A 14,441-nucleotide genomic window follows, 5' to 3' on the forward strand; every position below is an offset into this window, starting at 1 on the left:
TTTGGACTAAAGAACTTAAACACCGACATTACCTCCATCATCCACTACCAATTAACATGTTTCTAAATACAGGAAGATTATTATAACCATAAAATGTACGTAAAATAACATGTTATGCTCATGAAAATAGTAGGCAACTTTTAGAACATTAATCAGAATATAGAAAACACAGCTGAACGATGAAACAGCGGTGAAACATTTGGGGCGACACCAAAAGGAGATCCATCCTGACAAAGCTTCTCTGACTGCTGACTAAACCTGACAGAGTTTATATGTTCACACATGAATGGACAAGGCTGGGACATGTTTCTTTTCCTTTATTTTTGAATGACAGATGAATAAATACATCCAACATAATACGTGTCTGAGTTTTCTTTCATTAATGAACAAGGCTGGCCATAAAGAAGGAAAAATAGGGCAGAACAATAAATACAACATAACACTGAATGAGTGCGACAAGAAAAATAAGTGGTGTAGAATCCAGTCTGGTCCCTCCTCCCCTCATACATCCAACATAATACGTGTCTGAGTTTTCTTTCTTTCATTAATCAACAATCGGGACAATATAAAACAGAAAAATATGTAGTGCCAGAGTTTATATTTTCCACACAATAATGAACATGAAGTGCTTTTTTTGTATGAGTGTAGAATCCTGCCTGGTCTCTCCCCCTCCCTCCCCCGTCGTCCTCAGGGAGGGAAGGTCAAATGCTTTCATTATCTTCTACTGTTGTGTTCCAGCTTTTAAGTCTTATAAATGTGGGGAGTCAGAATATATTTATGATTTCCCCTCTTCCTGATTGATAGTCAACCGGTAAGTCGATAGATAGTGAAGCTCTGGAGGAACGTTGCGCCATATTTCAAAGTAGAACTACATATTTAATAATCCATTATGTGTCACTACTTAACTGCTAATGTTAGCATTCAACTACAACAACATTACTATTTTCTTGGGCTTTACACTACAAACAAGCTTAAAGTCCAAGCTAATAGTAATGTTAACTAAGAAGTGGTTGAATGCTAACATTAGGAGTTAACTAGTGACACATAATGGATTATTAAATATGTAGTTCTACTTTGAAATATGGCGCAACGTTCCCCCAGAGCTTCACTATCTATCGACTTACCGGTTGGCTATCAATCAGGAAGAGGTGAAAGGATAAATATGAACGATTCCCCACATTTACAAGACTGAAAAATTGGAACACAGCAGTACAAAATAATAAAAGCATTTGAGCTTCCAAACCTGAGCGCGACGTCCGAGGAGGACCCTCCCAGCTCCAGGAACGCCTCGATGAGAAGTTGATGTATTCGGTGGAGTCCCTGTTAAAGAAGAAAAACAAGTGTTAGTTTCTGATTCAATCTATTTTAGTCTGTAAAACTTTTTACACATTGTTTTTACTGCTCCAAGAGACAACTAAAAATAACACAGGCTACTAAACTGACGACTCAATCACTACACAACTCAAGACAGCCTTACTCAAAGTTACTCAAAGCTTCTGCCAGCTAACAAGCCTAAAACCAATACATACTTTGAGCTAATAAACCTCAAACACATTTCAAAGACAACATCTAACCCGAAGCATCTCAAGCCAAAGCGTGCTTTACAAATGAATATCACAAGCAAACTAAAACTTTAACTAACTTCAACTTTACTAAACACATTTAGCAATATGAGATAATTTGCACTTTTTCTAAAGAAAAAAACTACCCTACCAGACTGACCCGAAGACGACCACTCAAAGCTTCTCTGACATCACTAACAAGACTAAAACAGTCGAGCTTACAGAGCTTCAGAGCTAATTCTGGCAAACTTCACACACTGCTTCAAGAGACAACAAATCTACCAACAACACACGTAGCACTGTGAGCTAATCTGTCACTACACACCTGGGCTAATGTTAAGACATTAAACCGAGAGTCAACAGCAGGCAAACGACCATTTACACGCAAAGCTCTTACTAACAAGTCTCCTCCGCAGTACACATCTCAACTGGTTTAAATAAACCACAACACTAACAACTTCAACGGACAACAGATTGACCAACAAGGATATTGTCTCAAACATATTGCACGTAATGAAAATCTACAAACAAACTACTAGAGTAACCAGGCCTACAATCACGACACATCTCAGCTCGTTAACAAAAATGTCAAAATAAAAGTCCACAACAAACAAGACAACAACGCTCAGCAACAAGTCTAACATTATATTTATAGCTAAGACAGCGTAATAAAGTTAACTATCATAAGCAGGACAAGAAAGCACTTTCAGCAAGACAGCCACACTCAAAGCTTCTCTGACGTCACTAACAAGACTAAAATTAACATGACCGTTTAAATTTACAGACCAACACAGCAAATTCTGTAACACCTATCACACACCTGTCAACCTATCACACACCTGTCAACCTATCACACGAAATACGACAACTCTACCAACAACCTGTTAAAAACCACTTAAGAAGCCACCTACTGACTCACTACACATCTGAGCTGCAGGCAACTCGACAGTTCACGCCCCGAGCTCTCACTGCAGCCTTGTTCTACAACGTCAGCATGAAGAACAACGGCTGGTACTCAACAATGAGACCTATCAAGTCTTCTATCTTACAATCTTTCAAAGGGTCAGATATATAACCTCAACAACTCTGCCTCAATATTTAACTCTATTTGTAATACAGAGAAAGCTTCCTACCTCCGAGCTTCACCACAAAGGAGACGTCCTCTCAGGTGGTCTGTGTGACCTTCTTCCAACGTGTCGTCTACTGAGGGCACAGATCAACAAGTCCATCTGCCGACGTCTGGACCCTGAAACACAAGAAATAAAGTCATGAGTCTTTTGAGTTTCAGACTGAAACATGATGCAAACATTTAAAACAACCTGTGTATGAATAAACACTGGGTATTTGCACTGAAATTGTTTCTTCCTATTTTTCTACATTACTTATTTTGTTAACTATAATCACTGGTTGTGAAAGAGAAACAAGGAGGCATTTATGGTGACGTTTGACAATGTCACACAATAAAGTTGGTATTAAAGTGTGTTCTCACTAAACATTAAAGTATACTCTAATTTTGTATTTGTGGCCGATGAACTGCATCAAGAACAGAAACACCTTTCTTTCAAACTATGTTCCTGCCAAATACAGAGATGAAGTGATTTAATCAATCAGCCATAAATCACTTGTGGTGGAAGTGGCGCCCTCTGGTGGTTAGTTGTATCTTAACTAGTCTGTTAGTAACCTGCACAGAACAGTTAATCAGACTGCTGCTTTGTGTTGTGTTGGACTATTAATAGTGAGTCAAATGGTTAAGAAAGATCCTAGTAATCACAATAATGTCAGACATTATGGGCTTGATTTAAACGTGAACACAACCATTCACACTCTGAGCTCTCACTACAAAGAGAAAGCGTCCTACCGCAGAGCTTCAGCACAGAGGAGACGTTCTCTCTGGTGGTCTGTTCGACGTTCTTCCATCATGTCATCCACTGAGGCAGCAGATCTACAGCAGCTGGACCCTGAAACACACAAGAAATAAAGTCTTTTGAGTTTCAGACTGAACCATGATGCACACATTTAAAACAACCTGTGTATGAATAAACACTGGGTATGTGCACTGATAAATTGTTTCTTCCTATTTCATTTACATGTATTGTTGTTAAAGAAAAATAAGTCTTAGTATAGCAATACATCAGTTTACACTTTAAGTTATTACTCCACGGTATTTCTCTACTTCTGCAGCATAAACAACAGCTGGACAATCAGGAAATAAAGACATGCAAACACTGAGCTTACCCCCTTGATGAGAGCCAATAACCCTTAAACATTTACATACAACAAAAGGAGCCGCTGCCTCTCTCTGCTTCAATATTCAACTTTCTTCAACATGAAACACAGCAGCTGATAAGACAGAGAAAGCGTCCTACCTCAGAGCTTCAGCACAGAGGAGACGTTCTCTCAGGTGGTCTGTGTGATGTTCCTCTTCCATCATGTCGTCCACTGAGGCCGCAGATCTACAAGTCCACCTGCAGACGTCTGGACCCTGAAACACAAGAAATAAAGTCATGAGTCTTTTGAGTTTCAGACTAAACCAGCCTCTGTGTATAAATAAAAACTGGGTATTTGCACTGATAAATTGTTTCTTCATGTTTCATTCATTTTGTTGATAGTTTTTCCACGTTAATTCTTTTAACTATAATGTAATAAAACCTGTTGAAATTGCTGAAAGATTGAGGGGTAAATAGAAATGTTCTTAAGAATTGATCTCAGAATGATTGGCATCCTTTATCACCTTGAAATGTAAAAGGTAAGAATGCATTCATTAAGGTAATAAGACATTTTTGGGACTAAACAATTATTCAAAAAAAGCTTAAAAAAATAAGAGTAAAATAGTAAATTGCAGTCCTAGTTAAATTGTTATACATTGCAGATCATTGCTTACTGAATTACAATGTGATAGTGGGAAACATGGCATCAATGCTAAGTCAGTTTGAATGAAAGTAACCACAGCATCAGAAGATCGTTAAATCAAGCTTAGTTTCCTGAGAGAAAAACTACTTCATCAACCGTCTGTTAATGCATAAGTATTGTTCTTGTAATCACATATTAAAACATATCAATGGAAAAAAGCTGATAACTCGGCTTAAGAAGAACAGTAGAAAAGCAGTTGGTACGGTGAGTTAATTGCAGAAATAAGCGCTAATGACTATCACTAATGAAAATTAAAACTGCGCCATAACTAATGAAACTGCTGCTGGTTACCAACTATACTTAAACAAGAGAAAACATTAACAGAGCCATGCATGCAATCTGTACATTACAACACAAGCCACAACCATAAGAGACACAAATTACACAACTGCGAACAGCTCAATCAGTAAATAAGTTACTCTGAAATCTTACATTAATTATGAGTTTGTTTATTGTCCTCTGTTGCCCTCCTTCCCATCCAAACTTGTGTTTGGTCGTCAGAAAGGCTATACAGCTAATGCTATACTAGATGCTAATGCTAATTTTGGCGCCAAAAGGTGGATTACTTCGGACAATAACAGCAAGAAAACTACGAAAAGACAACCTAAAACAAGGATGTTCCTTTTTCCACATCATATGTTATCTCCTTCACGCATCATTTGGGTGAATTTGACCACTTGGTCGTTTTATATCGCCCCAAACAGCCAGGGTGGCAATTTTAGCTACAGCCGTTAGCATAGCCTTATGCTAGCTAGCGTGCCACAGCGTCCACGTGTTTTACGTGTGTTTGTGTGGCTTTTTACTGACCTCATTATCCACACGAAACTGCAGTTCTTCGTGTTTTTCGTTCAGACTCTCCTACTTTTCCTCTCGTTCTCCGCATATCGTTGAGACGCAGGTTCGTGGCGCACACAATGCGACCCAAGCGATATAATGCCGCAGCTTTTAAAGGGCTCAGCCATTACTGCCGTGTTTGTGTCATGTGACTTACTACGCATACGTCGCGTGACTTACTACGCATGCGTCCTATGTTCTTCTTGGGTATTATTGGCGGACTACAAACCGGCGTTAAAGGTGCCTAGCGCCACCTACTGTATCGGAGTGTGCATGTCTTCATATTCTGTTAATTAAACCAGTTTTGTTTAAATGTCTAACTATCTATTTATGGCTTTTCATTGAGCTTATTTCTGCATATTGTAAGATAAGAAAGGGAGCGGGTTAAAGGTGGTAGTTAGTTACAAGTGGTTGGCAAACTGAAGAAAGGACTACATGAGCAGCATTCATTTGGTTCTCCACTCATTTATTAGGGGTCTGCCTTTAATTTGTCACTTACTGTATACAACATAAATTGCCTTTTTAAAATAGTATATTACTGGTTAACTGCCACACTTATTTTAACTTCTTCGTACCGTAAATAGTTACAAAATCGAGTCATAGTGTAATGGATGTGAGTGGGGCACAGAACGCGTCTCATGGACTGTTATCCAATATTCATTTGCTTCTGCAGAAGAAAATACAACATGTTTAATGCCTTCTGTTCTTCGTTTCTGCACCTGTTCAGCTCCTGAACATGCAAAATGAAGGATTTTAGCCTCGGCAAACTCAAGCAAGCAACTGTGTCTCTAATGGCGGCTAACATCACATTAAAAACATTGTATAAACTTATATTACAGCGTCAAAAACAAAGCCGAACTGCTGGGTAACATATTAACATCAACAGTGTTTCCGCTACATATATTTTGCAGCGGCGAACTTCAACTAAATTGCGAGAGAAAATATGTAAGTTTTGTAACTTCATTACAGACTGGTGATCAAGACAGTCAACAAAGCAGACTGAGTGACCGTTACATTAGCTTTGTTTTCAGTGAAGCAGCAACAGCGCCCTCTGCTGTCCGTAAAGAGAAGTGCAAAAGCTTACAGCACCTGGTATTCCCAGGCGGTCTCCCATCCAAGTACTAACCAGGCCCGACCCTGCTTAGCTTCCGAGATCGGACGAGATCGGGCGTGTTCAGGGTGGTATGGCCGTAAGCGAATATCTCATGGATAAATGTGATATTTAAAGATACTATTTTATCTGGTAGATGTAGATTTTATCTTTATAATGTTTCAAACAACAAATAGTTGTACAATCATTAGGAATTCACGATGCGCCTGTCTGTCATTCTTACACTAGTCTAAATAATGTTATAGGTGGGGCTACACTTACAAAATGAATGTACTTAATGTGGGGACATTATTTCACTTTTATCAATAACGTTTGTCCAGTTTAAATATAATTTGTCAATGTGTCAATGTACATAAATACATTGAAATGCCCCTGATGGTGATGAACCACATGTATAAATATTCAAAAAATTAAGATGAAGTTGCATCACAGCATAAACTGTCAAAAAGCCAACACCTGCTCAGACTCTGTGCTCAGTGAAGCAGCAACAGCGCCCTCTGCTGTCTGTAAAGAGAAGTGCAAAAGCTTACAGCACCTGGTATTCCCAGGCGGTCTCCCATCCAAGTACTAACCAGGCCCGACCCTGCTTAGCTTCCGAGATCGGACGAGATCGGGCGTGTTCAGAGTGGTATGGCCGTAAGCAACAACAACGCTTACGAAAATGCTATATAAAGATAGTGTAACGTCAAGAATATTGAATTTATTTATTTATTTATTTTTACATGCAGACCATTTTAATCTTACACAAGTCAGTGTAAAAAATATATGTATATATGCATATCCTTCAAAACACGCGCTGCCTCGTTGTCACTGTTTTAGATTACATGACAGCAGTCGTCAACAGGGAACAGTGTGAGCACTATTTTCATGCTGTAGCTTATTGAGGTGAAGCTAACATTTATTACACGATATTCTGTTGGGTCATTTAAATTTCAAGATATCATATAAATGAAGTAGAGAAGACAATACTTGAAAAACAGTCGCTTCCGGCCACACAAACCTGAACATGCCCGAGACCGACTGGTGCTGTAAGCTGGTGCACTTCTCTTCGCAGACAGCAGAGGGCGCTGTTACTGCATTACTGGACACAAGAGGTCAAATCTACCGCTTATCCTGTTCTGCGGAGGGGCTGGAGCCTAAACCAGCTGTCATTGGGTGAGAGGCGGTCGTCATAGAGACAGACAACCTTTCAAGCTGGTTGGATCAACTAAGGTTTATCTTATCTTAAAAAAACACGACATATTATAGTTCCCAATTTTTAGTTTATTTTTGCTAAATTACACATTACAAATTTAAGTACATGATTTACATTCATTTTACAAACACATAAAATTATTTTAAACAAACATACGCATTATGTTAATGATACACAATGATACATGCAATTAAATGCAGCTAAACATTCTTCTTTTCTAAAGAATCCGGTAAACATTGAAAACATGCAAAGTTACAACTGTAAATTCATCTCAAACAATTATATTTCAACCAAACCAATCATTCAAAACACAAAATACTTATGTTTACTCATTGTGCAGGAATTGTAAAATATTAGCTTTCGGCCTAAAACCGAACAATTAGCATACATTACATTACAAATCATAACTTCACTCTCCTAGAGCATTACATGGTAATGAACAATAGGCATGTTTCACTGAAACAACCAACATCTGCCTTTCTCTGGCAGATGATATGATAAACTGGACTGTCTGACTGACAGTGTTCTTGAGCTTTACTTAAGCATGACAAAACTTCCCTTTCAGGATCTTCTTCACCTGTGAAAAATAAAAACGTTTACTGTACACAAACTTTCCGGGATTTGTCATTACTGTTTGTTTTTAAACTAAACTTGCAACAAACCTTTTCACCAGCGGCTCCTTCAGGCACCAGCTGAGTCGCCAGCTCATTCTCAAGGTTCTTGACCCCGGGGTCGGCTCCTTTCCTCATCAGCAGCTTCACCGCTTCCACTTGAGTGTTGTTGTTGTTTTGCAAAGAGCTGACGATGTGCAGGGCTGTGTTTCCGCTGAACGTCTGAAACGTAGAGAATCACACATTAAAATTAAAGCAGTGTTTGTGCTCAGTGATTTAGCTTTGATTTAATCACCACACAACAGGCTACCTTAACATTTACGAGTGGCAGTGAAGATGGCTGGTCGAGGAAAATGCGCAACAGCTCCACATTTGCCTCCTCGGCAGCCATGTGCAGACACGTGCGTCCACTTTTAAGATCCTGTGGAGATCAATAATAGTCAGAAACATAAGGTACGGTTTATTCTTACCAGTCAAATACTCTCCAGTAGTTGTAATACATACCATTGTCCCACAGGAGGCGCCCATGAGCAGCAGAGTCTTAATGCATTCAATATACATCTGTTTCCTCTGCGCCAGCTCCATTACCGCGTATGAACAAGCGTTTCCTTGACTCCTCTGCTCTTTGACAACAGTGTTGTGAGACAAGACTGCTTTGTGCAGCGGAGTTAAACCTGCAAGCCGGGAATTTAATATTTAATCACTTACAGAAGCACTGAAGTTTGCATGTAAATAAAAATTTTTTTTTACCATCATAATTGAACATTTCAATCTCAATCTGTTGCCCGCTTCCTGCTAGGGTCTTCCAGATGCTCTGTGGGAAAAGAATTCAAGACTGTAAGGAAAAACTTTAAATACAAAACAAACACATCAGTTATAAATAGGTAAACATTAAGAGGCAAACATGGCTGTTGTGACAAAGTGCAACTGGTCTTATTTGGATTGAGTTATAAGAGCTGAAGCTTTTGGTCAAAGTCCAGGTTTATGAGTGAAAGGTTGTGAAAGTCAGATAAGCTGCACACCACCGAACACTGTGACACATGCAGCGTGCTTTAACGTTTTACTTCCATGACTAACATATAAACCTGTAAACCGACAGATCATTGAGGCCTTCTTGTGTGTCCAAAGGATACCAGCTCAATCCTTATTGAGGCACATTTATTTTGAAGGCTGGTATCCAAAGGAAAGACTTAAAATGTCCAACAAATGCCATTTCACGCGTCTGGTTCGACAGCTTAGAGACTCGAGAGGTTGTGAGTTCAATACTTATTGAGGAGCAGAATATTTTGAAGGCCAGTGTCAAAAGGAAAGACTGAAAATCTCTAAGAAAAACAAATGAACGCAATTTTAAAGGCCAACGGCGCTCAGACAAAAAGTTCAAGTGCGAAGGGTATTCAGTGGTGTGGTGGACAAATTTGTGTCTGTAAATAGGCTCCACTGGGGAAGTGCCTGGTTCGAATAAAGTGCATGACCTGCAGTAGCAGGGTTGGCAGGGGGTCGTGTCTCCCAGGCCTCTCGTAGAAATAAAAAGGGGATATCATGTAACAGAAATGCATGACCTAAACCCAAATGCATATTCTATAAACAAGGACAAGGAAATAAGTTGTGGGCTTTCCCCATAAGAGATAAAATGTTCACTCACTGGGATCTGTAGTCAATACAAACAGTTCATATCAGCAAGGAGCATCATGTCATACAGGAGAAATCAGAACCCTAAATCAGTACCACTAAATCTAAGGTGTGTTAACAGTCAGTTATCACCTGAAGGCTGCGTGAGTGTCCTTTTTCAGTACACACATGCAGAGGAGAGCGGCCCCACAGGTCCCGAGTGTTGACTTGTGCTCCGTGTACCAGCAGGTCCTGGACGATAAAGGGCTGATTGGTGGCGGCGGCGATCTGAAGAGCTGTCTGTGTACAAGCACAAAGATACAGGTTGACAGAAATTCAGAAATGATATGTGTTGCAAAAAACAGAAAGATTAACAGGAAACATTTAGAGGGTTTGTACCTGCCCGTTGTGTTCTTTAATGTCCAGGGAGCCACAACTCGCCATTTTGACAGCAAGCACATAAGAAAGAGCCCGTTTACCTTGAGCCACTGCGATGTGAAGAAATCTGGCAGTTGGAAAAAAACATGACCGATTACATATCAACAGTTTATTCATAGTGTAGCTGACAATTTATAATTAACAATTTGCAGCTTAAAATGTTAATCAATATAGTTTAGTCAAGTATTGAAGTAAACAGTTTATCAAATTATTTTAGCTAGTATAGGCTATTTCGACACCTTTTAATTAACTTTTAGCTAGCTTTTCAAAGCTAACAACACCAACTTTTTATCCTTCACTTTTAGCTTGTGTTTTTCCAATTAGCTCCCTTTAGTTGCTGCTAGCAAGTTCAAAATATCTATTCACTTTTAGCTACCTTTGTCAATTGTTAAGTAGCTATTTCGAAGCTAACAATACCAACTTTTTATCTTTTACTTTAAGTTTGTTTTTCCAATTAGCTTCCTTTAGTTGTAGTATTTGTATTTATCCACAACATTTAGCTGACAATTTCAAATATTTATGCACTTTTAGCTATCTATTTCAACTCTTTATTTACTTAGCTTACTATTTCAACTACTATTTGCAGCTATTGTAGCAAAGCTAACAATGCTGTTCTTTTATCCATTACTATTAGCTTGTTTTTTTTTCAATTAGCTCTTTTCAGTTGTAGCTAACAAGTACAACATAGTATTCATATTTATTTGCAACAATTAGCTATGTCAAAAATGTATGTACTTTTAGCTATTTATTTCAACTATTTATTCAATTAGCTAAGAATTTCATCTACTATGTGTAGCTATTTCAAAGCTAACAGTACCAACAGTTTATCCATTACGTTTAGTTTGTGTTTTTCCAAGTAGCTCCCTTTAGTTGTAGCTAACAAGATCAACTTTGTAGCTATTACATTTAGCAAACAATTTCAAATATTTATTCACTTTCAGCTAACTTTTTAAACCAATTATGTAGCTATTTCAAAGCTAACAGTACCAGCTTTTCGTTTATCCTTTACTTTTAGCTTCTATCTTTCCAATTAGCTCCTTGTAGTTTTAGCTAACAAGATTATATTTACATTTAGCTAACTGTCAAATATTTATTCACTTTTAGCTAACCTTTTGAACTATTTCAAAGCCAACAACAGCAACTCTTTATCCTTTACTTTTAGTTTGTTTTTCTAATTAGCTCCCTTTAGTCGCAACAAACAACTTTTAGCTAACTGTTTCAACTATTTATTCACTTAGCTCACCATTTAAACTACTATCTGAAGCTATTTCAAAGCTAACAATATTTAGCTTGTGTTTTCCCTCCCTTCATAGTATTCTAATCCTCCATCTATTGTTTTGCTAAGTAAGGGTCCGATCAGACAGGACGCGGTTTAGCAGCTGGGGGCGGCTTTTTTGTCATTGTTTTCAATGAGAGGGACGCCTTTTTTCCGCTCTGTGCGCCTCGCGTTTTTGAGGAAACGCTACGAGCGCCTCGAGTTGAAAAAACCTCAACTCAAAGCAGAAAAGCGCCCGACGTCATGGGCGTTTTTTCTCATTGTCCAATCGGATGAAAGGAGAGGCGAGCCTTCTGTCAGTTTACAATGTAACGGTTGGGTTAATGACAACTAATGATTCGGTAGTTGCCTTGACAACAGTAGGAAAAAAAGCCCCCCCCCAGCTGCTAAAACGCGCTGTCTGATCGGGTGTTTACTTCCACAAAAAAAGCAGTGCGGTGCGCCTCGCGTTTTACAGCCTGCAAAGCGCGTCCTGGCCCTAATTATACCTTTAAAGTAAATTTTCCTTTAGCTAACTATTTTGACTCTTAACACTATATTTGAACTGTTTATTTCACTTTGAGTTAATTAACTTTTAACTAGTCTATTCCTCTGTTACTTTAAGCTAACTGTCAACTGTATTCACTTTTAGCAACCTTTTTTCCCACGTATGGTAAGCTGACTGATTCAACAATTCCTCCTTTACTTTAAGCTAACTCTTCCAATTATCTGTCACTTAAAAAAATATATATATATCAACTGTTTATTTCACTTTTAGTTAGCTTAGTTTCAACTATTCCTCTATCAACTGTAAATTCACCTTTATCAAACTGTGTTTTTCTTTCACTTTTAGTTTTGCCTGTTATCTAGCTCTGGTTATGAATCACTGATCTAAATACATGATTATCTTCAACAATACATACGTGTCACCATCTGAATCCTGCCTGTTCAGCAGCTCAGGAGAAATTCCTCCGACTCTCTGCGCCTCTTGCTGTATTTGCCAGTGAAACAAAGACATTTTGGCTTCAGCTGTCGGAGCCAATTGTCCTTGCAGAGATGGATGTTGCATTTGTTGTGGGGGAACAGGAACAACTTCAGGAGCAGCGGGGGGGAAATCAATCATAATATTGCAGTTGACTGGTAGTGGAGGGCTGTGCAGATGTGGACTCATGTCATTGACGGAAGCATCATATTTTGCTAACTTGACTTTATGCTGCAAGTTGTTGTCGTCCCGCGAGCAGTTCCATCTCTAGAAGAGAAAATTTAAAGCTGTAATCATACTTTGAGTGTTTTTGTGAACTACCATCTGCTTTACCTGTGACTAACCTGGCGTCTCATCATTAGCAGCTCTTTCACAGTGTTCTTCCTGTGCAGAGCTTGGACGTATTCTGGAGGCCTGGGATCAGTGGTCACGCAGTCTAAGGGGCAATACAACACGGAACACAAACACAAGGAAAGGTTTCATTAGAGTTAATACACACATAGATAAAATGGACAAACAGGAAGTAGTTTTTACATCATTTTCTAGAGTTAAACTTCCAATTTAGTACCTTTAACCTGTTAAATAGTCAATTAATTCATTATTAAGCAAAAATAAACTTTAAACTTTTTTCCAGTGTGGTAATACAACTTTACTTAAGTAAAGGTACTGAAAACAACTGCTACCACTCCTGTTGTCTAATGCCAAAAGTATGACTAATGCAGCACTCAGACTTCCGTATCCCCTCTGTCTCAAAACAACTTAATCAAAAGTCCAAGAACACAAAGAAGTGTGGTTTGAATTTCACAGTGTTAAAGTGTCGCATGTCCATATCTGATTACAGTTAAACTGACCTTTGTCAATGTGGCAGAAATCGCTCCCCGCCGACTGAATCTGGCACCCTCTGGTCTCATTCCCTCTTGGATCCAACATGTTTAAAGAGTCATTTATTAACACTCAACACCGCTTAAAGTTTTTCCTCCTGGAAACAAAACACACCTTTAACGTTAAGTGGCTGTCAACACGTGTCACGTGACAAGGCGTAATTAAAAAAAAACATGTATGACTGCCTCACCTGTTCGCGCCCTTCAACTTTACAGTGAGAAATGAGGAACAAACTGCCAAACAAAAGTGCCCCACACCTAGATCCACTTCCTGGTTGGCAGCTTATGAAGGAGAGTCTGGCGTCAGCTTAAAAATAAGTGTTTAACATTTATCACTACAGAAAGTCAATCCTGGAACTTGCACTAGGAAAAAATAGTATTTTTTTATTCCTAACATATAAAAACACTATTCCATTATTTGACAAACACAACCTGTCAGTTTGAAGTCCCCTAATCAAACAGTAAAACAAGGTATTGAGGGTCAGTTAACATGCAAATCAGGTCAATCTGCCGAACATATAAGCAAAACCACTGTACACTACTGCCTTTACAAGTAAATCAGTAACCCAAATGGAGAGCAAATTTGAATAATTTATATTTAATATAAGAGAAAAACAAATAATGTATGTAAAGTATGCACCCAAAGGGGCTGTATACATTAGAAAACAGTTGATTCTTTTGGCGAGAAATACACAATAAGATTGCTAAAAAGTGATAATCTTAAGTTGTACTCGCCTGTTATGCCTCCATGTGCACCTGCACAGAATCAAAGACTGAACTTGCAACAAAAATGAAGCTTTTAAATAAAAGTGCACTGTGGGCACAAACCACTCCCTCTTCAACAGCTCTAGTTTGTTGGGTTTTCCCCCGAAAAGGAAATCAGGTTGTGCTTGGCTTTGGGCCAAAAACTGTGTGTGCTCTGAATGTGAAAGCAAGTGGGAATACGTTTTGAAAGTGACTGGAAAAACGTTAACAAATTGGAGTTAAATGTGAAGTTATGTTTATGGTTAAAAACGTAATTGTTCACTACAGTTAAACAGCAAAGACATAACTT

At 38.6% G+C, this 14,441-nt stretch overlaps 1 protein-coding gene, 1 long non-coding RNA gene and 2 other non-coding genes across 5 annotated transcripts; all 4 read right to left on the reverse strand.

Annotated features, from left to right (window-relative positions):
* Positions 1 to 2,700: 2,700 nt before the first annotated feature.
* LOC138603300 (uncharacterized) lies at positions 2,701 to 5,436 on the reverse strand. Its single transcript, XR_011309236.1, has 4 exons — positions 5,280 to 5,436; positions 3,929 to 4,044; positions 3,421 to 3,520; positions 2,701 to 2,808 (listed from the first exon to the last, which is right to left on the reverse strand). It is a non-coding gene; the product is annotated as an uncharacterized lncRNA (long non-coding RNA).
* A 947-nt stretch (positions 5,437 to 6,383) lies between these two features.
* LOC138603803 (5S ribosomal RNA) lies at positions 6,384 to 6,502 on the reverse strand. The gene has a single exon (XR_011309259.1). It is a non-coding gene; the product is annotated as a 5S ribosomal RNA (ribosomal RNA).
* Positions 6,503 to 6,940: 438 nt separating this feature from the next.
* LOC138603808 (5S ribosomal RNA) lies at positions 6,941 to 7,059 on the reverse strand. Its single transcript, XR_011309264.1, has one exon. It is a non-coding gene; the product is annotated as a 5S ribosomal RNA (ribosomal RNA).
* A 614-nt stretch (positions 7,060 to 7,673) lies between these two features.
* nfkbiz (nuclear factor of kappa light polypeptide gene enhancer in B-cells inhibitor, zeta) lies at positions 7,674 to 14,440 on the reverse strand. 2 transcript variants are annotated; one of them, XM_069675020.1, is made up of 11 exons: positions 13,579 to 14,440; positions 13,358 to 13,485; positions 12,851 to 12,942; positions 12,448 to 12,773; positions 10,231 to 10,336; positions 9,985 to 10,131; positions 8,974 to 9,037; positions 8,728 to 8,897; positions 8,534 to 8,644; positions 8,275 to 8,445; positions 7,674 to 8,189 (listed from the first exon to the last, which is right to left on the reverse strand). In XM_069675020.1, the coding sequence occupies exons 2-11, from the start codon at positions 13,434 to 13,436 to the stop codon at positions 8,151 to 8,153; spliced, it is 1,305 nt and encodes a 434-aa protein (XP_069531121.1). In that variant the 5' UTR covers positions 13,437 to 13,485; positions 13,579 to 14,440; the 3' UTR covers positions 7,674 to 8,150. The 2 variants fall into 2 exon arrangements, with proteins under 2 accessions (XP_069531121.1, XP_069531122.1); XM_069675021.1 differs by having other exon boundaries at positions 13,358 to 13,422; positions 13,579 to 14,437.
* Position 14,441: the final 1 nt, after the last annotated feature.

This window comes from Semicossyphus pulcher, unplaced genomic scaffold (genome assembly GCF_022749685.1).
Source record: "Semicossyphus pulcher isolate SPU_LCO1_2020_fin unplaced genomic scaffold, fSemPul1.0.p SCAF_24, whole genome shotgun sequence".
Lineage (NCBI taxonomy): Eukaryota > Metazoa > Chordata > Actinopteri > Labriformes > Labridae > Semicossyphus > Semicossyphus pulcher.